This window comes from Gobius niger, assembly GCF_951799975.1.
Source record: "Gobius niger genome assembly, chromosome: 1".
Taxonomy (NCBI): Eukaryota; Metazoa; Chordata; class Actinopteri; order Gobiiformes; family Gobiidae; genus Gobius; species Gobius niger.
Genome location: NC_136852.1, coordinates 49,589,389 through 49,613,725, shown reverse-complemented (window position 1 = coordinate 49,613,725; position 24,337 = coordinate 49,589,389). Strand labels below are relative to the sequence as shown.

Genomic DNA, 24,337 nt, shown 5'->3' with positions numbered 1-24,337 from the left:
ACTCAATATATTCTAATGCAGTTTTATGATTTGTCATTACAAACTGCCAAACAATGCACAATTTGGGTTTCCTAAAGTTTAACCAAATATAAATGAGTCTGACATGACACGAGTAAAACATTTTGGAAAGTGCAAATGGCAGAGACATTTTTAAGTCTGGCTTTTTTTGTTAAAACCATCAGCTCCAAAACAGACATTAACACCAACTCTCAGTCAAAAACATTTGCTGTTTTATTCTATAACTGAGTTGAGTATCAAAGTATTGCGATACATAGTTTCCGATACCATATGTGTATCACAACAAAGACGTATTACTATATATTGTAACATGTATACAGTGCCTCTCGTGAGTATTCATACACCTTGAACTTTTGCACATTTTGTCATGTTTACAACCCTAAACATAAAGATTTGATTTTGATTTTTTTACTTAACGTTCACACACAAGTAACAGACAACTGTGAAGTGAAAGCGAAATGATACATGATTCTGTTATTTTTCAAAAAATAGAAAAGTGAAAAGTGGGGTTGTAAACATGACAAAATGTGCAAAAGTTCAAGGTGAATGAATACTCACGAGAGGCACTGTAGATCTATAACACCTCTATAGTGAAGGCCCTCCCTGTCCGAACAATTCCAACTACACTTCTCTGATAGGGTTTGTCCCATGACAAGGCAGCTTTTCACAGCAGCAGTTGCCTTTCAAAATCTGCAAAGAAACAAACAAATAACAATAACAGTCAAAACTATTTTTTAACATTTATTCTAAAGCAAAGGCCTGTGAACCAGAAGAAGCTTTCATTGGAGCCACTTTTGGATCCTGGCTCTGACCAACAAGTTGAGGACTACAGCTATAGAGAAAAATATGTGCCACACCATCTGGCACATTCTGTATCTTATTCCAGGTCTTCATTTTGTATCTTATTCCATGTCTTTATTTTGTATCTTATTCCAGGTCTTCTGCCCTGTACAGTTCACAGTGCCGCCTCTCTCTCTGTGCCTCTGTGATTGATGTCTTTTAGTCTGGGTTCGACATGTTAAGACTTATGACTGGAGTGGAGCCTTGTGCTGTGCTGTCGGACGTCCCGGGTGGCAGGGGGCAGATTTATTGAAAATTCGGTGTGCGATCAATCCGTGCTCTCTGCAGCCCTTTGGCCTGTGCTGCACACTCCGCTCGTCCTTGGCTCGGATTTGTGCTGAGCTCCGCTGTCAGCACATTGCGCTGTTGTGGTGGAGGCGCATACATAATGGAGCCTCCCCGAGAGACGTTTGGAGATAAAGCAATAACTACTCAATCTCAGCCTTTAACAGCCGCGCGCCGCTGTTGTTGCTAACAGGGAGTAATGAGATTTGCCCTTTTAAACGAGTGTGTAAAACTAAGAGATGCCAAACCGCTGCTGCCTACTTCTTCTATCTTGTCATATTAAAAAATTGAAGTGCTGACGTCTAGAGAGTACGCGACATCTTGGCTCCTTCAGAGGATTTGCTTTGTACAAAAATTTGGCGAAAGCTTTCCACAGGGCTTAGGAGTGCTTTTAAGTGGCACTTTTCTAAATCCACTGGACACTCAAAGCTCTGTATCAAAGCCCCATCCACCCTTTTGACACACACACAGGTGTCTTGCCCAAGGACACAAAGGCAGTACGTCCAGGTGGGAGGCTGGGATCGAACAGCCAAGGTATTCATGACTTTTGATTAAGCCACTATTGCCACTCACTGACATTTGGCGACGGTGAACCTAAAGCTGCAGTTCTGTTTGTGTCGTTCTGCAACAAGTGTTCAATAAAATGACACAGATCAGGTGGATCCTGCAAACCCCACATCGAAAGCCCACACTGGATCACGCAGGATCTTCTTGCACCAGCTTCTTGGCCTATGTCATGTCTTACATTATGCCGCTGTCTTGCATTGTTTTCATCTTGTTTTTTTTAAGATTAAGTGGTATTTTTGACCCTGTAGGATGAACTTCAGTCCAACTCCACTAAAGCAGGGACAGCCTCCAGCAACCAAGTATCTGACACCAGAAAAAGGTTAGGGGTCAATTAAATTAAATGTCTCAATTTGAGCATAATAATCCACATTTGAGTTGTTTTGACTGGTTAAGTCGTACTAGATTATTTCACTTGTTCTGAGTTGTTTCTGACTCGTTTCAATACATTTCGTCTTTGTTTCAGATAATTTTCTTTGCCAATGAGGTAAATATGGTCTTATCCCAGTTTTACTTTCTTATTTCAAGCGAGATTAGCAAGAACTAATCTGAAATGTCATCAAACAAGCAAAGAAAACTCGGTCAGATCAGATAAAAAGAATGAGTGAAAAAAAAAAAAAAAAAAACGCTTCAAAGCATATATTTCCTCAATTCAAGTCATTTAACCTCTTAAAACCAACAGAAACTGATCACATTTTCTTGTGGCTTTAACCAAATCTAAAAGATGAAAAACAAAAAGCATCAAAAATAGCAATGAAAAATAACAACAAAACGTGGTAAAAACATGACAAAAACGCTTCAGAAATGTGACAAAAATGCGGTGGAAAAGGCACAATCAGTTTTGTAAGTCTTAGCTTTCAAACGAGGCATTACACTGCTGCTCTCCAGTTGAGAAGCTTTTAGATTTGGGTAAAGCCGCACTGGAGAAAATGCGGTCTGCAAGAATCTCCTCGCTGAAGGATTAACCTATTGTACATGTTTTAGCGGTTGGGAAACCTGCACAGCAACAGGGAGATCATCAGGGAGTTCCGCACCCTAACCACTGTGCCACCCCAAACAAGTGAACCTGTCACAAAATGAAACGTGCTTTCAGGCCCACATAATGATTATGCAGAATTGGATTTGAGGATGTAAAGGTCACAGCTTGATCAAAGGAGCAAAAAAGACACACTCTCTGCTGCCCTCTTCTGGTCGATCCACCTGTTTTGTTTCTTTTAGGCAGATAAATAAAGTTTGAAAAGTTTTTCAATACTGAGGTGACAGAATTAGCATATTTTCATAGTACAACATTATGCTTTATTCATGCTTTTCCTACTTATTTTGTACACTCTGCTTGGACTTAAAATAACGTTTAATTTGTGGAGCACAGATAAACATCGACCCCAATCTCTCAACTCACAAAACCCCTGAACTCATCCTCCGCTGTAATAGAAGGGTGTGGAAACTAAACACTGTAGCTGACTAGGGTAGTCACACTTGAATGAAAGAAAATAAAACTCCAGGTAGGTTTTTCACGACGCAACTGCATTATTACAGAGCACAAAAAAGTCAATTTAGCGTAATAGATATTCTAAGGTATAGCCACCCTTTAAAATGAGCATAAAAGTTCATCAGCATAGTCTGAGTGATCGATCTCTTCATAAAATTAACACGGGGCAAAACTTTCCCAGATGAAAATAGACTATATTGTCTCTACAGATATTAATGTTATGATCATTACTCTCTCTTGTCCGCTCTCACACGTCCCCCTCTCTGTCTCTGTCTCCCCACTGTTCCCCTCTTATTCCTGCGCTATATTTAGACTCCTGCATTGCAGAGGTCCCACAGCCCTGCGGTTCAGGAAGGAGCAGTCGAGACACTCAGCCAAAAATGTGCCTGCCCTGCCGACCCGTTTGTGGACAATTACAGTACGCGTATGTGTGTGTGGGTTGGGGGGGTGGGGGTTGAAGCATACCGCATGACACTGGCGTAGCATGTGAGGATAATGCTGAGTGTCCTGAACACACTGCAGCAAGGGTAAGATGCCCCCCGCAAACGCGAAAGTCAGGAGCACTGCAGTCATGTATAAGACTGAGGGGCGTGTGCACATAAACATAGGAGACACCGGGACGATTTCACTATCGGCGATGCTCACTGCAGCTTTCTATGCCAGGGGGTGTCAGGAAACGTATAGAGGCAAATACAAAGCTGTGGCAAAACTGAAATGGAGTTGATGTTTCAGGGCAATAACATATTAAATAACAAATTAATCAACACGGCTACATGTTCCTCCTCGCTGGGCTCTTGTAGAAATTGAAATTGCAACTGAACATAAGAAAACGCATCATATTATAGACTGTGTTTGATTTGACCCATCGTTCAAATTAAAAGGGAGGGAAAGGGTAAAGGATCTGGGAACTATCTGGCACAGGTTTGAGATGATATAATGTTGTTCAGTAGGTGTCAAAAAAGTGTTCTTGAATTTAGTACGGCATGTAATTGTTAACAGTTACGCATGTTTTATCTAACTATTAACTATTAACCTTTATCTATTTCTAAGTAGGTGTTCACACAAGAAAATTACAATTATATACTTTCTTCCTTTTGCTTTTTCAATGAAGTATAAACTTAGTGAGATCAGTGTTTTTATATTTCACTATGTGCAACACTTTGGAAATGCCTTGTTTGTGCAACGTGCTGCAGAAATATGGTAACGGCCTGTAAAGTAGGTGTGTTATGTGCAGTCTATGGGGCTATACAGGAGTTATTTTTATTATGGAATCATAAATCTAGCTTGAGCTGAGCAGTAGTTCTGGGCAGATACAAGGGAAACCTGAATCTTCACACAAGCAAATATAGAAGTGCAGTATGAAGAAGAACAGTGATCTTATGTGCTCAATTGTCCTGTAATGGAAGGTTGAAAGAGCTTATTTGTGCTGTCACAGGCTGATATAGGGAAACACCAAACTTAGGTCCTGATATTCCCCCAGTACTATGTTTTTTCTACCTATTCTTGCAACCACTTCCTCTCACGACACACTGTATGACACGACGTTGACACAAACTTCAACTGAAGCTGCATTTCCTCTTGTGAAAGCCAGTTGTTGCCGCAGTCGTATGGATCGCATTAATCAGGCTCACAGAAAGCAAACACCAGGGCACTGTCAGATACTATTGAGCTGTTGTATTTGGTTGGCGCTGCTGCTACAGCGGTAAAGCATTAAGTATTTATAAGAGAGGACTTCTGTCAACCCCTCCTGGTTTTGTTGAAGGTGCGATGTGTGAGGGTAGAGTGCCATCTGCTGTCAACATTATAGGATGCACCCGAACATAAACCATGAAAAGGACTCTGTCAGTCTGTGGGGGAATGATGTGTCATGCTCACTGATGGACCCACATTTTTCACCTCAGCAGCTGCAATATAGAAATACTGAATAATCTGGTGCTTGTATATAGAGGCACAGTGGTTTTCATTAAAAGAGGAGACGACAGTGGGACACATTTTCAACCTCAGAGTCCAAGATGCAAACAGAGGCAAAAAGTGACTCAGACAGGTTTGCTGACCTCATTGTTTTGGCACTTGTGTTGGTGAGCGTGCAGGGTCTAATGGGAAAATTACTTACCAATTTAAACCCAGGTGATATTTTTTTAATTAAGCTGTGGACAGTGTTATATAAGCCAACGGTTCTTGAAGTGGGGATCACCGAGTTGGGCGTCTCGAGATAAGACAATATTTGTTAAAGTTGTGACATTGAATTTGATGTCATTTGAATTGAAAACAGCATATTTTAGTTGCAGTAAATTAAATATCAAAAATAAAGTATCAAAATGAACATCACTCTTAACCCTAACCTGAACTGAGCACATTTTCTCCAGTTTGGCATCACATAAATCTAAGAACTTCTTGAAAAAAGCCTCTAAATAGCGACGAAAATGAGACCAAACAAAAAGAGAGACAGAAAAGTGATGAAAAAACAAACAAACAAACAAAAAAACAGAAAACAGAAAAGAGACAAAACGTGATGAAAATTGCGTAGTGTAGTGTAACTGTAACAATACATTTAGACTTAAAAACCTAAAAATAAAAGAGCCTTCCCACAATAATGCTGCTAATAACTTTTTTTTGTAGTGATGCATTCGGGGTGGAGTCTACAAGCGTTGCAGATGTTTTATTCTTTTCGGTCTAATGTCTGGAATAACATGGAAAAATCCCACTGAACGCCAAAACAAACGCCCTGAAAGCTCCACAAAACTCTTACAAGGCAACAAAGGCGCAACGCAAAACTAACCTGACACTGGCGAAGGTGAAGAGGAGGGGGCGAGGAGTCGAACAGTTCTGCTGCAGCGGTGCTGATGCTGCAGGGGAGGGATGACATGGCTGAAAACACGGGATGTTGCAGAGTCCTGTAATGACACCATGAGAGGTCATTGATTGAGATGCAAAAGTCATTAGATGCTACTCAACGTTGTAGCTGAACAGTTCCTGCAAAGTCAGATTCTTGTAGAGTAATTCTTCAGCACTACCTTTTATCAATCCACTGTCACATCTTCTCTCGGCTTCATCTATCTCGGATGGCACTGGTGCAGAAATGGAAAGCAATTAACCACAATTAATGGACTGGCAACTCAAGTATTTGCTTCCATCGTGGCAGAGTGGGGATGAAAATCACACAATATCTGTTCATTTATTTATTCTTTCAGTTAGTTTTGGGTCTTATCTCAGCACTAGAACAGCTGAGCACAGGGGCGGACTGGCCATATGTCCATTCTGGAAGAGCACAGAGGGGCCACTGGCTCTAGGGCCACCGGTCTGGCCCCTCACTTTACCTTACCCTTACCCCCGGGGCGAAACCGAGCTTTACCCAAATCTAAAAGCTTAAAAGAAAAGCATCAAAAAACCAAAAAGTGCTAAAAAAAAAGTGACAAAAACACAACAAAATGTGACGAAAACGTCGCAACAAAGCAATGAAAAAAGCGATGAAAAAAACACCCAAAAAAAACCCGAAAAACAAGAGACGAAAACACAACGGAAAAGTGACCAAAAAAAGTGAGAAAAAAGTGATGAAAAAGCAACAAAAACATGACAAAAATGCAGCGACAACGTGACACAGAGTTACCATCACTTTTCTAGATTTTAGCTTTACAGTGTTGCTCTCCAGTCAAAAAGCTTTTAGATTTGGGCAAAGCCGAAGTGGAGAAAATGCTCTCGGTTAAGGCGGGGGGTTAGAGGTTAACATATGTATTTGTGGAGGTGTCACATTTACGCTAATTGGGGCCAGGCTGACCAGAGTCCAGGGCTGTTTGTCAGTCCCAGTCCGCCCCTGGCTGAGCAGAATGAAATCATTTTACATTGGCGCTTCCATGGAATAAAAGTTAACCACAAGAAGGCAGTAATGCGCTTTAGAGCCACGAGGAATGTGAAGAAGAGCAATGTTTAGGAAGTTTAGCCGCTCAACTGTGCAACAAAACAACTCATCTTTCTGAAGCCTTTCTGTAAACAAATATACAGCAGAATGTTTCCGCCTTATGTCTGAACATGGGGAACGCGCAGAGTCACGTGGTCGCCTCGCTCGCCCTCTGCGCGCTGTACTTTGTTTATGCTAAACTTTACTGCTCGTATGATTTGCTGAAAACGAAAGAGCTTCACAGTGACAGATTACCGAGTTTTGCCTACCTTTTTATTAGATATTTATGTCGGCGTGTGAGTGGGACAGCGGGCGGCGTAAGCTCCAGCCGAGAGGGAGCAGCTCTGGAGTTCACGGTGCACGGCTGCAGGTGAGGGGCCTTTCGGGGTCACTGGACATTTGGGGGGGAATTAATAACAGTAATTTAAATTGTCTTTATTGAAATATACCAATTATGAGGCCTATTTATTTTTCACACTGGCTGAGATTTTTAAGAATACTGCAGGCAAAAGTAAATGTTTTCAATTTTAAGTTTATGGGCCAATTTTGTCTCTTCCCGTGTAAACTTTCACCTGGAAACAAATAGGCTACATCATCTTCACAATAACATGTTTATTTTTTGCTCTGGTTCAGTGTCATATATTTATGGGAAATGTCAAGGGTCATTTTCTTAAAATGCCTTTTTCTCAAATTGGAGCAGTCTGGCCATGTGGTGCACACAGAACCATCTCTCTCAATGTGGAGAAGACAAAAGAGATTGTTGTTAAGTTAAGTTATACTGTATTAATCTCTGTAGAGAAATGAGTTCTCTGCATTTGACCCATCCTCCGTGTCGCATGGGGCGACCTGTAGGAGCAGTGAGCTGCCAGCATGGGCCGGCGCTCGGGGACCCATCTCCATGATGTGGAGCCAGGCTGGTGGTCAGAAACACCTGGCTGGAGGATTCACCTATTGCACATGTTTTTATAACCTACGCAGACACGGGGAGAACATGCAAGCTCCACACAGAAAGGCCCCTTCCAGGTTGGAATCGAACCCGGGAACTTCGAGCTTGTTGTGGACTTTCGAAGAGCGCGGGTCCAGCATGCTCCTCTAACAATCGACGGTGCTGCAGTGGAGAGGGTGACCAGCACTAAGTTCCTGGGTGTGCACATCACAGAGAAGCTCTCCTGGACCATGAACACTGCATCACTGGTCAAGAAAAGTAATCAGCGTCTCTACTTTCTCCACAAGTTGAGAAGAGCCAGAGTCCCAGCCTCTGTTATGTGCAACTTCTACGGGACAATAGAGAACATCCTGACCAGCTCCATCACCTGCCGAAGGAGCCACCAGCGCATTGTGAGAGCAGCGGAGAAGATCTGCGGAGCCCCTCTCCCCTCTATTAAGGAGATGTACTCGACCCGGCTCACCCGCAAAGCCGTCAAAAATCACCAGGGACCCTTCACACCCATCACACAGTCTCTTCAAGGTTATGCCTTCAGGGAGGAGACTGCGGAATCCACGGGTCAGTTCCAGTCGACTGAGGAACAGTTTCGTATGCAGGGCCGTCGGGAAGATGAACTCCTTGCCCAACCCTCCCACCCCTCTTCCCCCATCCCCCCGCTCCACAATCAAGGATGAGAGAAACATAATTTCAAATCATTCACATTGTTTGACAAATAAAAAAATCTTGAATTTTGAATATATCTGGTTCCTGACCTGATTTATTGACTTTTAAAAATAAAAAAACGAGACGAAATTATAATTTTTACAGATATTTCCATTAATAAACATCCATCCATCCATCCATTTTCTTCCGCTTTATCCGGGGCCGGGTCGCGGGGGCAGCAGTCTCAGCAGAGATGCCCAAACTTCCCGATCCACACACACCTCCTCCAGCTGTTCTGGGGGGACCCCGAGGCAACACCAGGCCAGCTCGGAGACATAGTCCCACCACCGTGTCCTGGGTCTTCCACGAGGCCTCTTCCCACTACACTGAAAAAAGTACCATGTTGATTTAAGGACATGCCTGGAGCACCTCCCGCGGGAGGCGACCAGGAGGCATCCGGAACAGATGCCCGAGCCACCTCAGCTGGCTCCTTTCGACGTGAAGGAGCAGCGACTCTACTCCGAGCTCCTCCCGGGTAACTGAGCTCCTCACCCGATCTCGGAGGGTGCGCCCAGCCACCCTGCGAAGGAAACTCATTTCGGCCGCTTGTATTCGCGATCTTGTCCTTTCGGTCATTACCCAAATCTCATGACCATAGGTGAGAGTGGGAACGTAGATCGATCGGTAAATCGAGAGCTTTGCCCCCGACTCAGCTCCCTCTTCACCACGACAGACCGATACAGCGACCGCATCACTGCTGACGCTGCACCGATCCGTCTGTCGATCTCACGCTCCATCCGTCCCTCACTTGTGAACAAGACCCCGAGATACTTGAACTCCTCTACTTGAGGTAAGGACTCCCCACCGACCTGAAGAGGGGAAACCACCTTTTTCCGGTGGAGAACCATGGCCTCAGATTTGGAGGTGCTGATTCTCATCCCGGCCGCTACACACTCGGCTGCAAACCGCCCAAGAGCGTGCTGGAGGTCCTGGTTTGTTGAAGCCATCAGAACAACATCGTCCGCAAACAGCAGAGATGAGACTCTGAGGCTCCCAAACCGGACACTCTCCGGCCCCTGGCTGCGCCTAGAAATTCTGTCCATAAAAGTAATGAACAGAACCGGTGACAAAGGGCAGCCCTGGCGGAGACCAACACGCACCGGGAACAGGTCTGACATTAATAAACAGTTTATCTTAAGACTAAACAATATCCCCAAAATCCCCTCTGAAAATGTCTAACATGTCACTAAATAAACACATACATTTAAACCTGGCTCGATCCAATATTTAGATTTAAATGTTCTTATTTTTATATAAAAACATGAAATGACAGATAACTTGCAATGCATTTCTGTATCACATTTATGTCAGTATTCTACATCAAAAGTTTCAAACTGATATCTATGCATTTTAAATTTTCGCTTTTCACCTGCAGTGTCTCGCCCAAATCTATGAACTTTTCGCTCATAAGAGTCAAGAACTTCGCCAATTTGAGGAAAAAGTGGCCAAATGATTACTCCTACTGTTTTTGTCTGTTTCCAGGCTTGACCCCCTGTTGTTGAGGAGGTTCTGCTCAGTGGCCGGTTATGGCTGGGACTATCCCGACAGTGAATACAGAGACGTGCCGCTGTGTTTCCCCGAGGCTTTGAGCTTCAAACTTCTGCTGACACTCCTGACAGACAGAAACTTCAAACTCAGTCCTGCAGGTATAACCAAAAGTCATTTCTAACCATTATCTAGCACAGCACTTTCAGACTATTAAAAAAAACTTGCAAACAATAAACTCAGAAATCCAAAGTTGGCAGCAGACCTGAATTCTCTTGACCTGGTTTGTGGTTAAAAGGCTATGTTTGTCATTACTGAGCCTTTCCACATGAAACAAAATATGTTTTCACCACAGTTTTACAAAGTAGTATCATTATCCAAACATGTGTCTCGAGAAGTCACATTTTCTGATCAAACATTTCCTTCCCAGGCCTGGTCCGGGTGCGTCAGTCCATTCAAACGCGTGAGCCCATTGACGAGTTGAAAAAGGGCCCGTTTCAGGTGCGGGCGTCGGTGTTGCTCTACAGAGCAGTGAGTGGAGGAGTGGAGGTGGACATCAGTCTCTCTGCCACGTCCCGAATGCACCGCCTGGTCTGGGAGAGCGTCCTGACCCTGATGTCCCCCAGCAAAGCCCACGGTGGGACCACAGCAGCACCTCTGAGTGAGAAACATGGTGAGTTTGTCAATCTGAGTGAATAAGATAACAATAAAAAGAGCAAGAAACTTCAGCCTTATGCGTCACTGGACTTGGTTCAGTGGGTTTTTACAGATTTTCTTTAACTTCCCACTTCTTGTGCTGGAGACAGACCGGACCCTGCAAGTGCAAAACAACAGCTCCCACACACGAAAAAATAACAACGATTCCTAACACGTTTATTTTTAGACAAATAAACATTATTGGGGTGGTTTTGTTTTGACACATTTTTCCTATAGGTGGACATTGTGTGTGTTTACTGCTTAGTTTGCAGAGATAAGATTTTCATTACCTCAACCTGAGACAAATATACAGCTCAAGGAACCGCTGGCTTAGTTAGTTAAGACTTTAGGCCAATTACCTGTAGATTGGTGGTTTGTTGGCGGACATTTTACTCACCTTTTCGATGTGAAGGAGACTGCGGAGGAAGAGGTCATTCAACCTTAAAAGACTCACAGAACAGTAGAGATGAGGCCAGGTGGAGGGGGGGTGGAGAAGGGTCGCAGCACGCTGGGAAACGCCGAGGCAGTGAACGAGGGGCTTAAGAGGGAAATCCTGGGTGATCATTGGTTGAAGCAGGAACGTGCTGCTGCTGTGGTAGACTCTCATGGAGGTGCAGCTTGAGATGAGGCGATGATTAGAAGACTGGATGATTGGTGAAGTGCAGTCAGAGATGAGGCGATGAAGGAAGTGCTTCCAGGTTGAATTTACGCTTTAGCTTCACGAGTAGAGACAAGTGGCACAGACAGAATGGCAATGCCAGCGTGGTTTTCATCAGTCAGCACAAAATTTTAAATGAATTTCTGAAGTAACGCTTATTTTTATGAGACAACTGGCCCTTGAATCCTTGAAGTCGAGTGCATCAACTATTTCTTTACATTTTCGAAATGATGGTACCCTATTCCCCCCTGGAACCGCCACCTTAACGTGGTGGAAGGGTTTGAGCGCCCAAATGATCCTGGGAGCTCTGTTGTCGGGGGCTTGGTGCCCCTGGTAGGGTCTCCCATGGCAAACAGGTCCTAGGACGGAGTAGCTGTTTGGAACATAGTGATTGTGAAACGGTAAACTTTTCCCACCAAGTACAACCTGATAGATATTTGATGTTCCAAGTACCACCAGGTGTAGATTTAGATCACATCAGGACAAACCGTGTATTAAAAGGGTCTAAACAAGGTTCAAATTGGGTTAAATTATGCCTAATGGTGGGTGTAAACCATGTCTCTACCAGAAAAATCACTTTAAATGCAACAGAATGTAACATAAAGAAGTTACTGTAAATGCATTTCTATAACATAATTGAAATGATCTGATAATGGCAGACACTTTTTGGTCCTTTTTTGTACAAAGACTGCTTTTTAAGGGTTGTATAAGAAGGATTAAACTATTCATATCTTGATTTGATGTTAAAATTATAAGCAACTGTTCATGGATATATAAAAGACTTGCAATAATCTGATATAATGAAATCTACTGATAGTTAAGAAACCAGGAACAAGCCTTAACCCTGTTCCCAAACGTCACGACAAGCACTTTTACTTTATTTCAGTGTTAAATATTCTCCCTGTTCTGTTTTCAGAGCTCACAGATGAAAAGCTGGACCTAAAGCAGGTTGAGCTGAAGGTGCCCACATTTCCCACAATGCTTTGCTTCTCCTCTGACCTCTCCCTGTTGCGTGTCGTCTCAGCGGTTTGTGGATTCAAACCCTTGATGACGTCACGGCTCTGGATGCTGTCCGTCTGTTTGGCCGAGATAGAGAAGCACAAAGGTGGGAGAGACAGAACTGCGCGTGCATCGCTGACGTAATGCGATATTTGTATAACATTACTAAAGAGTTTGTGATGGAGAAACGACATGGATCAACTTTGTGTTTTTTTGTGAGCCGAGAGGAAATGGATGAGAAGTTGTAGTTCTCACCATCACCACTAGATACTGCTAAAGAACTATATAAACACATCTTTAGGCTGAAACAAAACCAAAAGTACTGTATAATTAGGTTCAAATTTGACTTTTTTTAAGGGGTTGCTCCAGGTCATTATTCAGTTCACAATATTCAGTCAAGTTTAGACCTATTTTAGTTCCTTTTGAGGGTCAAATCTGTCACAAGGAAAAGTGTGGCTCCTTTGCTTCACTTTGTACAGTTCATTGTTTGGTCCATTTGCTTTTGAAATGTCATATTACAAACTTGCTCTTTCTGTGTTTCCAGGAGTGACACCAGTCTCAGCTCCGGCCAGCGTCACTGCACAGTTCACTGAAGGGACTCACAGGATCCGAGGAAAAGTCCAGGTCCAGTTTTGGGCCTCGAGTGAAAAGGGGACTCCGGTCTCTCAGAAAGTTTGCTTCAGTCTGAAACATCATGGAAGCTGCAGCTCTTCTCTAGTGGAAGGACAAGTTATTAAACCTGTGCCTGAATGAAGTGTGTTTTCTATCAGAAATAAAGGCTGTTTTTCTAGATAAACCTTTGATAGATCGTGGACCCAAAAAGTGAGTTAATTCTTCAGTCTGATATAATGCTTTTTATAGAAACACATAAGTTAAATGTGTTTGTTACACATCAATAAAGGAAATGTGTGGGCAGTGCCTTAAAGCCAAATGACACGAGCAGGATTTGAGTCTTTGTAGATTTGACCTGATGATTTTAACCATGTGCTTGAAGAACAAACACTGTAAGAATGAAGCAATGCACTAAACTAAAATAAATAAATCTACATATTTCACTAAAGTCTAGTGGACAATTATTTCAGTTATAACAGCTCGGAGAAAATGATGGACAGAGACGACAACATGTTGACCAGATCTTTTATTGAAGCAAAAAGCGCAAAAGTACATCATCCGATATTCACGAATATATTTAAAGTTTTCTAAAAGTTTATATCAACACCACCACAGCAAAACATAGTAAACCAGCTCTACTTTCTTAAACTAGACAAACCCAAACAAAGGTATTTACAAAAATGGAAAATAGTATAATAACAGGAGAAATACTGGATAAACAGTGAGGCCTAAAACTCTTCATAGTTTTAAATGTCGCATAAATCAATGAGTTCAGAGCAAAACCTTTTACATTAAAACATTATTCCAATACAATCCATTCACTAAAAGCAAAACCACAAATCCTTTTCCCTGTTCTGATGGTTTGTATCAATCACATGAGTTCACTCAGACTTTAGTTTATATTTAGTCTCTACATTTAGTTTCAGGGACAGTCGCCGTGTTGATACTTGATCATTATTAGTTCATCAGACTTTATTTGTCCTGAACGTCTGGTGGACTTTGACTTGATATTTCAGACTCAACACCATAAATCCTCAGCATTTCCTTTAACAGCAATGACACACTTGATATGACAACGTACATCGATAAGAATATTGTTGGATCAAAACTTAAATTAAACACACAAGCTTTAAAACGTGTCGGAATGAATTTTAACATCAGCTCAAAGTCGATCGATCAGGAGCGAAAACTCAATATTCAGACAGTTGTTCTGAATATGGAGCTCAGACAAAACGCAGTGAATGAAGAGAATGTTGTTGAGAACCAGATGATAAACCTTTCATGAATCCATCTGTGGAAAAGTGCTGCTCAGTTCAGATCAGAATCCACCTGTGAAAACAAACATGGAGCCTGTGAGAGCCTTTGTCCAGAGCGTCGTCCAGTGAAAGTGTAATTATATAAACGTAGAAAACAAATCACTAAACGGTCGACTTACTATCGCTCGCCGTCAGGGTTCAGCTTCTCTGCAACTTCAGCATCTTCTGGAGCTGAAAAGAGAAGAAAAAATGATTCAAACTATCGACATCTACGACGTACAGTATGAATGAATAGTTTTCACGACACTAACTAGAGCTGATACGTTGATTTCCAGTATTTAACAAAAAGTAATGATATAATAGTGTTTGACTTTGATCTTAAAGCAGCTTCATCATTATTATAACACATTCAGGTCTGTCTTACATCGCTCACTCGGTGTCTCTTGGTTGTCGCTGTTCAGCCTCTGCTTGGCCTGAAGATCATTCTAACCTGGAAAGAAAACATGGACTGTGTTTATTAAAAACTTAGGAAATGAAATAGATATAGTAGTGTAACACGTCACAGAGGAGGCAAAGAAAGTGATCAGGCTTCACACTGAGATCATATTGTTCCAGTGAATAACTATTATCTTTTGTACATACATGAAGGTGTGTTTTGTTTCAGTAATGCTAGAGTGATCTTGCATTCAGAAATGGCTTGTATCGTCCTGCTTATTATCATGTTGTAGCTTTATTGATTTGGCTCTGTTACGGTCGGGAATTTCGGCCCTCTTGCACTCCCGTTATTTTTGTCCGCAAACTGTGTGCTTTGTTTTAATATATGCACACCCGCTCGGCGAGGCCCGCTGCGTCATTGGTCCGCTCCTGTTCCGCCGGCTCGTTACTGATTGGAGAACCATCCCACACGGCGGACCAATCAACGGACCCGGCCCTCAACAAGCTGACCACTCGGGCCACAGCACCTGGAATGCCACGCCCTTTAAATGCCTGGACTGTTCCCCTGTTCGAGGCGGCTTGGGAGTAGTGGGACCCAGTCCGCCTTCGCTTCGTGTGTCTCTTTGGTTTATGTCACCAAATGGCTAGCCTTGTTTTGTTAGTGACTAGTTTATTTAGGTTGAGACGCTTTGTTTGAGATATTAGTTCCTTAGGTTGCTTTGTTGTTTTAGGATCTAATTTGAATATTCGTTTTGGTAAATTTTCTAAGTATTTCTTATTTTGTTCGTTCTCTTATTTTGGTTTTCGTTAGTGCTACAGTTGTTTTACCCATTGGGCCTCCTTTTGTTGCCCTTTACCTTTGTTTTGTAAGAATAAACCCTGCAGTTTTAGTCATTTCCATCTACTGTGTTCCTTTTTTGTACCCTAGAGCAAAGAGGGCGTAACAGGCTCATAAGTATAATCTGTTTTAAGGCTCCATTCAGAGATTGTTCTTCTCTCTTTCTGACGCAGAGAAACACAATCCCAGCGACAACGAGCAGCCCCAGCCCTACAGCGACGCCGATGTAGGCGTTGGTGTGGTCCTTGGCTGTAAAACAAAACATTAAAAAGTTATTTCACAAAATAATGAAGCTGAAGCACTTCCTGATCCGAGGGAACGATGCTTAAACTTATAGAACACTTCATTCATTCAGTTAAGTTCATCTTGTTCCAGCTCAGCAGAGTCTTTGCTGTAGAAAACATAAAAATTGTGCCTGAATTTTCTGTAAGGCATCACGACGGGGACAAAACCTTCCTCGTTGTGAGTCAGTGGCATTGACTGTACATCGACACAGCGCCACCTACTGACCATAGAGTGAGCATTATTAGGCTTTTTACATAAACAAAACACATGGCCATGATTACCTTACCCTTTGGAGCCTTTGTATAAATGTACTGGAGTAAAAGTAATAGGTTCTAAACAAAAATACGACTCAAGTAAAGTACAGACCCTCAGAAACTCTGTTGGTCCTGATCTTGCTCCTCTCCAGCCTGTAGTTCTTGTCTGGCACTCCGGACAGCTAAAACACACACTCGTAGCGCTCCCAGTCCTGGTGCGGGACAGAGGTCAGGTCCAGGTCTGCGCTCTTCTGGAAGGTCCCGTCGTGGTTGGGCAGGATCTCCCAGTAGTCCACGCCCTCGTACAGCTCCTCTCCGTCTTTGGTCCAGAACAGCATGGCTCTGTCGGGGTAGAAGCCTGTGGCGTGGCAGGTGACCGGCGACGAGGGGGACTTCTGCAGGAAGGACACCAGGGGGAGCTCTGGAGGCAGCGGGACAGAGCAGTTTAGAGGCTCATGTTGGAGTCTTTATGCTGCGAATAAGTCTGTGTTTTATGTAGAGCTGCACAATTAATGCAATCCAGAGGAAATCACATGATCTAAATGTGTGTGAGTGTTGTCTTAGGTTAAAGGCCCTAAACCTGATTTATATTTAAATTATAAACAATGAAAGTTGAATTTAAAAAAGTTACTCGTCCAAACTCATTCCTAACTTTCCAACATATTCATAGATTCATCACAGGGACAAGTTTACAGGAACATTTCACAACCTGGTCATTTTTCAGGGTCACGTTTATAAACATCCTAGAAAAAACAGCCTGAAAGTTCATGAAATTGATCCAGTTGATTAAAATATATAGAGTGAATGAAAAGGAGCAGAGAAGAACAATATTATGATTTCTGCCTCTTTATTTAACTTTACAATCACTTCATTTCTGTTACTTTTGTCTTTTACAATATTTACAATGACTTTGTTAATGTTTATGTCCAATTGTCTAAATATTTACAGTTTTACAGATACTTTTGTGCATCTCCGGACATTTTAGCTTTAAGTGTTTAATGTCAGGAGAGTTTCTGACTCTTTTTCTTCTTTCTCAAGTTTATAATAAAATAATTCCTGTCACTGTGACGTTTGTTCCATTGTTTTGGAATCGAACCTGTGTTTATTAAAGACGTTCCTTTCAGATTAAAGTGACTTTCTCTTTTTTAAACCTTTCTTTGATGTTCATTGGTAATATTTTGTATTGACTTTATTCAATGTTTGAGTTTAAAATATAGTAAAGGACAAACCAGTTTCATCCCATTTCCATGAATAAAATCAGGTGTCTCAAGCCTCTGGGTCGGGGCTTGTCACTGGACCACGATGTCCTCACTCTTCACTTGGGCCTTATCAACGCTAGATCGATCGCTAACAAGACATTTGTGCTTGGTGACCTGATCTCATCTCGTAATCTGGATGTTATGTTCATCACGGAAACTTGGCTGCAGACTGGTGAGTCCACGCCGTTCTCCGAGCTTCTTCCTCCCGGTTGTTCTTTTCTTAGCACACCGCGAACCTCTGGAAGAGGTGGAGGTTTAGCGTCAGTGTTTAAAACGCATTTACAATGCAGAGAAGTTACTTCTGAGTCATTTACCTCGTTTGAAGTACAGACTTTGATCATGAACACTGACCCGCCTGTCTATTACGCGCTGGTGTATCGTCCACCTAGATACAACAAAGACTTTATCCAGGAGTTCTCTGACTTCCTAGCGGGGCTAATGCTAAGTCATGACCGTTTTATAATCAGCGGAGACTTTAATATCCACGTTTGTTGTGACTCTGCTCCGCTGACTAAAGACTTCCTGAATCTAATCGACTCTTTTGGTCTGGTACAATCCGTGTCTGGCGCAACGCACGAGAAAGGACATACACTTGATCTTGTACTCTCTTTTGGACTGACTTTGAATGTTACTGAAATCTGTGATGCACATATTTCTGATCATTTTGCTGTGCTCTTTAGTGTTTCACTCCCAAACGGCCAGGTGAAACCGTGCGCTCCTGAGCGTAAAGTGCGCACCATTCATTCACAAACAGCCGCACTTTTTTCTGTAGCTTTTAATGATGCTGCGCGTCATATGAGTGACCTTTCCTCTGATATGAGCCCTGATCATCTTTTATCAACTTTTAACTCTAAATGTACAATTATACTTGATGCAGTGGCTCCTTACAGGACGAAGCGTGCCAAACCAGTAACTGAACCATGGCTTAATGAAAACACTCGACAACTTAGACAGATGTGCAGACAAGCAGAAAGGAAATGGAAGAAAGATCGTCTTCAAGTTTCCTCTGAATTTTTTAGAGACAGACTAGTCGCTTATCAAAAAGCAGTAAAAACTGCAAAAGCTAATTTCCTGTCTAATCTTGTGTCCTGTAATGCTAAAAATCCCCAGTTTCTTTTTAAGACACTAAATAGGATTGTCAACCCATGTGACTCCTCTGGTCTTGTGCCTTCACCTCAACTTTGTGAGGATTTTATGGAGTTTTTCAATGAAAAAATTAATTCCATCAGGGCTGGTCTTATTTCTTCTGCCCTAAACAATCATGTCCCACAAACATGTCATACTTTTGACACCTTTGAGCCTGTGTCTTTATCCATTTTAACAAAGATTGTTCACAAAGTGCGCTCATCATTTTGTCCCATGGATAAAATTCCTCCTGCTCTCCTCAAGGAGGTTTTTTGAATCCATTGGTATGTGCATAGTTGATTTGATCAATTCTTCCTTAAAATCTGGTTGTGTCCCAGTTGACTTTAAGCATGCTGTGGTGCAGCCTCTTTTAAAAAAGCCTAATCTGGACCCCACTACTTTGGCTAACTTCAGGCCTATATCTAAGCTGCCCTTCCTATCCAAAGTTCTGGAGAAGGCTGTTTATGAGCAGCTACAATCATACATTGATCAAAACACCATTGCAGAAAAGTTCCAATCTGGTTTTAAACCCTGTCATAGCACAGAGACTGCCCTTTTAAGAGTTTTTAATGATTTGTTTTTAACTGCTGACAGTGGAGTCCACTCTGTCCTTGTGCTCTTGGACTTAACTGCTGCATTTGAAACAGTGGATCATGGCATTCTTTTATCACGCCTTGAGCTGTCTGTGGGACTCAAAGGCACTGTTCTGAAATGGTTTGATTCATATTTGAAAGATAGAAGTTTTTCAGTTAATGTTGGCTCATGCTTCTCATCTGTGTCACCTATTCATTGTGGAGTGCCTCAAGGGTCCATTTTAGGCCCTCTGTTATTCTCTATGTATCTTCTACCCCTTGGTCTGATTTTAGAGAAACACAAAGTTAATTATCATTTTTATGCTGACGATCTGCAGATCTACATGCCACTTAAGTCTAGCTCTAAGGGATCATTGAATCCTTTGTTGGATTGTATTCAAGAAGTTAAAATATGGATGGAGGCCAACTTTTTAAGTCTAAACAAAGATAAGACAGAAATTGTAATATTTGGAAATTCTAATGTTCTTGACAACTGTGACAGCGCCATTGGCCCACTCGCTTCCTTCTGTCACCCTTTTGCAAGGAATCTCGGTGTGTTTGTAGACAATGAATTTAAATTTGAGAAACATATAAATCATGTTGTCAAATCAAGCTTTTTCCATCTTAAAACCCTGAGCAAGGTAAAAAACTATCTACCTGCCTGTGACTTTGAGAAAGCCATTCATGCTTTTATAACGTCGCGACTTGATTATTGTAATTCTGTGTACACTGGTCTTGGTCAGCGTTCAATTCGTCGCCTCCAGGGGGTACAAAATGCAGCCGCTCGTCTCCTTACAGGGACCAGAAAGAGACAGCACATCACCCCTGTGTTAGCTGCTCTACACTGGCTCCCTGTGTATTATAGGATAAGGTTTAAGCTTTTACTTGTTGTCTTTAAATGTCTCCATGGTGCTGCTCCTCTGTATTTGTCTGAGCTTCTGGTACGTCACGCCCCTGCTCGGGCTCTGAGATCTGCTGATCTGCTGCTTTTAGAGGTTCCCCGCTCCAAATACGTGACTAAAGGGGACAGGGCTTTCTCTGTTGCAGCTCCAAAACTGTGGAATGACCTGCCTCTCCACATCAGAGCTGCACAGACACTTGACCAATTTAAATCTTTGCTTAAGACACACTTTTATGCAAAAGCTTTTAACACTGTCTAGCACATACCTGGTCAAATCTAAGCTGTTAGTGCTTTGCTGTTTTGTATATTGTGTTTTGTTTTTTATTATTATATTTGTTTCTGTACTGTAGGCCTTTTGTGAAGCACTTTGGTCAACAGCAGTTGTTTTAAATGTGCTATATAAGTAAATTTGATTTGATTTTTGATTTGATTTGATTTAGAGCTTTAACAGTTTCTACTTCAGTCTTTTCCTAAATACAAAAAAAATATTTTGTTCAAAATGTTCACAGTGAATTAAATTTATTCCATTATTGATGTTAATTTTACAGAATAAATCTCTGATCTAACAGAAACTGTTATTAAGTATTTTTCCAAAATTGTGCAACTCGAGGTTTGAATGTATTTTTTTCTTTTCATTATGTTATAATTACAATATATATATTACATTATATTTCTGATTAGTTTGTAATAAAAACATTGATAAAAGAATTACACACTTTATTATTTAACATTTATGAAAGTCATTACAGAACGTTTGTCGCAAAAACCAAATCTCTCTGATCATAATGAAATGTAATTCTCTGCTGTTGTTTTGACTAAACTTTGGAGCTGTTTAGTTTTTCTCTCATGAAAACATGTTCAGACAAACAGATCTTTCTTTCTGTCTGTTTTAAGTCAAAGTCTGTGTGAAACATATAAAGCCTGTTACCTTTCCTCATGAGAACGCTCTCTCCATTTCTCAGGTGTTTCTTCAGATATTCCACACAGCGGTGGGTGATGTAGTTTTTGTAATGTGGTGCGCTGACTCCATCTCTCTCCCACTTGTGTTTGGAGACGACGGCCTCTGGTCTCGGAGCAACAAAAGTCTCCGTTTTCAGGTCAAAGGCGATAAAATCTTCTCCGTCAAAAGCATACTGCCAATATCCATTAATCTCATTGGTCTCATCGTCCCATTCACAACCGTACATCCTCTGCCACATGTGAGAGCCTGAAACAACATCAGAGACTTTCATTTATCACATTTTTACACTTTGTGCTGATGGACATAAAACTATCAAGTGTTTGTTTCATATTTTAAGTCACATTATCATTATGTGCAGCAGGTCTGTCACAAAAACACATTTTAAAGTCTGATCATATTGAAGAATATTAAAGCCTCTGTCCCTTTGATCAACTTAAAGCTTTATCATCCACTAAGTGCTTTTAATAAATGTTTTACCAGGAATAAATGTAACACTTGAGCTGAAATCACTGTGAAGAAAAGAGAAACCCTCAAATGTCTTCAATAAAACATCATGTTGTTTCTTATAATGACTCAGATCTGTTCATTATTCAGCCCTTTAAAGCTCACAGGTCGTCGTTCTACAGTTGGAGATCACTGAGAATAAAAAGGTCAAAACTGTTCAAATAAAGCAACAAGTGATAAATATTGAGAATAAAATGAGGCTCATATTTGACATATTTAAAAGTGAGTGAATATTGTGAATATTGTAATTATTGTGACAGGTCTGACATTATGGAAACAAAACCAAAGAGTAAAAAACACAAAAAGAAAAAAAAACAGTTCAAATTGGTGATGGAAACTAAAAATTCCTAAAAACAATTATTGTGTTTTCAGCTACAGATAAAAATAAATGAAATGAAACATGATGATCAGTAAAAGTGAATCAGACAAACCGTCAGTCAGGTTGAGGCGCTGTTTTACAATGTCAGTGCCGACTTTGTGCCACTGCTCTTCATTCAAATAGATCTGAGTGTTTCTGTCCCAGTACTCAGGGTCCTCCTCTGTGATCCTCTTCATCCACTCCTGTTTGGGCTCATACTTCCTGGTTTTACTGTCATAATGAACGATCTGAAGGCCATTCACGTAACCCACGGCAACAAACTCAGGGAAGTTTGAGACTTGAGTCGATGAAGTGTCAAAATACATCAGAGAGTGAGTCACTGTGGAGGAAAAGTAACATTTTAGTCCAAACTGTAAAATTGTACAAATGTTTTAAGTCTCACATTTCTACAAACTCAACCAAACATGTTCTGTTTCAGAAACACAGGCCTAAACTTAGTCATTAAGGTCAGTTTATTTATTGTCATTTCTGCCTCATGTAAAACACAGAGAATCAAAGTGAGTAAAGTTGAAACGTTTGGTAAATAAAACAAAATCAAACAGACAAATAAAGGCTGTTAAAGTCTTCATCTGTACTGGTTTATTTAGACGAGTTGGTGTTTCTTCTTTCACCACAGAGGTTTGTCAACACATCACACACAGAGCAACATCAACAATAAGGGCAGCGGAAAAGGGAAGAGGAGAGTTCAGCTCAAATCAAATGTTTAGATTAAAAAAAACAAACGAGTGCAATTTATCTTTAGAGTAAAACGAATTACACGAGCCTCAGTAAAAACATTTAAACATCTACGTCAGGTGTATCCAGGTAAAAACTGTCCTACGTTTGGAGAGAGAAAATGAAAGTCACAAAATAAATGATGTTGGCCTAAAATATGTTTAAAGCCTTTGGGTCAAGAATTAAAGGCAAGAAAAGCGTGACTCTAAATTCAGTTGTTTTTGGACCAAATGAAAAACAGACCTTGAAACATAAACAAATCTACATAAACCAGACAAACTTAAACAAGGAAGTGAGGCCTGGAGACAGAGACACTGCAGCCTCATAAACATTAGACGTGACTTCAAAAATATGCTGCTAGAAAATAAAAACGAGTTGTGCTTCTTAAACAAAAACACTTTAAATAATTAGTTTGTTTATTCTATGGATGATTTAGCTGCAAACACAGTAAAGAAAAAGATTGTTTTAAATTCCCATAAACAGTTCAAGCAAAAATGAAACAATAAACTGAATCTACTCACTTGATCCTGCGTCATTGATAAGAACGGCCAAAAGAGTGACCAAAACAAACACCTTCATGACGAACATCGCAGTAAGAAGTCTCTAGATATTAGTGTTTCCTAAAGGCGGTGGAAGACTGTCTTTATACACTCGAATCCACGCAGTTTATATCAAATCGTTAGCCACATAGCATAATTGCCTAACTCATTTTTGTTTTGATTTTGGAAAACATGTAAAAAGACGTTATATGGGAAACACATTGTTTTTCTCTTATTGCCATTTTAACAATACAAAATGACTTAGGCCGTTATGCTTTGTGGCTAACGAAATGTGGGCTGAGTTTTGTGCTGGGAAAAGTCAAGTGATTCTTTTTGAGCCAATCAGAATTCAGCAAAAGCGTAAACGTCACGTGTCTCCAGGTGAAAGTGTCTGACACAGGTTGTGAGGGCAGCAAAAGAGAAAGTAAAAGTGAACCGAGACTACAAACGTAATTCATAAAGCTTTCATAAACTATTAGACCCACATTAACATCACATTTAACTCCTCATTGAAGCTGTTTACTGACGTTATGTGTAGACTAATAGTACGGACGTTAAACTTTGCTTTTTCAACATGTAACGTTAGCTAACTGACAGGAAGAGCTAGCTACACAGTGTCAACACAAATGCGCCCAAAGGAGGGCGTTCCAAGATGGCCGAGTAAGCGCGCTTACTGCCGAGCTCTGCAGCCATAAACCTAAAAAACCGGTAAAAACAAAAGTGTAAACCCTCATTTAGAGCATTTTGTCGTGCTTGATATAAACGGACTTAACAAATCGAAGCAAGAGACAAAATGTCGCCTCCACGCGACAAGAAAAGATCGCTCGGAAAGCTCAAGCTAGGAGATAGCAATGCTAACAACGTGGTCGCGGTAGGCAACCCTCTGTTTGACAACTGCCATGATTATGCCTCTGGCGCCACTTCGCTGCCCTTGCCCGTCGTTGATATGGAAGAATTTCCTCCTCTTCCTGTCAGTCCAACTCAATCGCCTGCGCCCAAGAAACTAATGCACGCTACGTGTGGACCAGAAAATGCTGATATCGTTGCTAGCCTGTCAAAGCTAATAAACGATAGAGCGGATCGTCTCACGCTGCAGATAGAAGGTCTGAAGAAAACGGTCGACTTC

The 24,337-nt window shown here is 41.4% G+C and overlaps 2 protein-coding genes and 1 long non-coding RNA gene across 3 annotated transcripts; 1 reads left to right on the top strand and 2 right to left on the bottom strand.

Moving 5' to 3' along the window:
• Positions 1-7,105: 7,105 nt before the first annotated feature.
• On the top strand, positions 7,106-13,412 carry LOC306972072 (uncharacterized protein). The gene is made up of 5 exons (XM_079568531.1): positions 7,106-7,461; positions 10,222-10,385; positions 10,655-10,897; positions 12,495-12,683; positions 13,122-13,412. The coding sequence occupies exons 1-5, from the start codon at positions 7,223-7,225 to the stop codon at positions 13,328-13,330; spliced, it is 1,044 nt and encodes a 347-aa protein (XP_079424657.1). The 5' UTR covers positions 7,106-7,222; the 3' UTR covers positions 13,331-13,412.
• A 370-nt stretch (positions 13,413-13,782) lies between these two features.
• On the bottom strand, positions 13,783-14,944 carry LOC306970290. Its single transcript, XR_013793386.1, has 3 exons — positions 14,870-14,944; positions 14,625-14,676; positions 13,783-14,518 (listed from the first exon to the last, which is right to left on the bottom strand). It is a non-coding gene; the product is annotated as an uncharacterized lncRNA (long non-coding RNA).
• Positions 14,945-16,388: 1,444 nt separating this feature from the next.
• On the bottom strand, positions 16,389-23,333 carry LOC306980459 (class I histocompatibility antigen, F10 alpha chain-like). The gene is made up of 4 exons (XM_079579845.1): positions 23,194-23,333; positions 22,011-22,277; positions 21,043-21,321; positions 16,389-16,678 (listed from the first exon to the last, which is right to left on the bottom strand). Exons 1-4 carry the CDS (start codon positions 23,258-23,260, stop codon positions 16,440-16,442), a joined length of 852 nt encoding a protein of 283 aa, XP_079435971.1. The 5' UTR covers positions 23,261-23,333; the 3' UTR covers positions 16,389-16,439.
• Between the last annotated feature and the right edge of the window lie 1,004 nt (positions 23,334-24,337).

Coding starts and splice junctions, on each gene's coding strand:
- LOC306972072 (XM_079568531.1), top strand. CDS start 7,223: ATGGGGAACGCGCAGAGTCACGTGGTCGCCTCGCTCGCCCTCTGCGCG. Junction 10,386..10,654: donor CTTCAAACTCAGTCCTGCAG/GTATAACCAAAA, acceptor TTTCCTTCCCAG/GCCTGGTCCGGGTGCGTCAG. Junction 12,684..13,121: donor CGAGATAGAGAAGCACAAAG/GTGGGAGAGACA, acceptor CTGTGTTTCCAG/GAGTGACACCAGTCTCAGCT.
- LOC306980459 (XM_079579845.1), bottom strand. CDS start 23,260: ATGTTCGTCATGAAGGTGTTTGTTTTGGTCACTCTTTTGGCCGTTCTT. Junction 22,278..23,193: donor TATCAATGACGCAGGATCAA/GTGAGTAGATTC, acceptor TTTCCTCCACAG/TGACTCACTCTCTGATGTAT. Junction 21,322..22,010: donor GCGCCTCAACCTGACTGACG/GTTTGTCTGATT, acceptor ATGTTGTTTCAG/GCTCTCACATGTGGCAGAGG.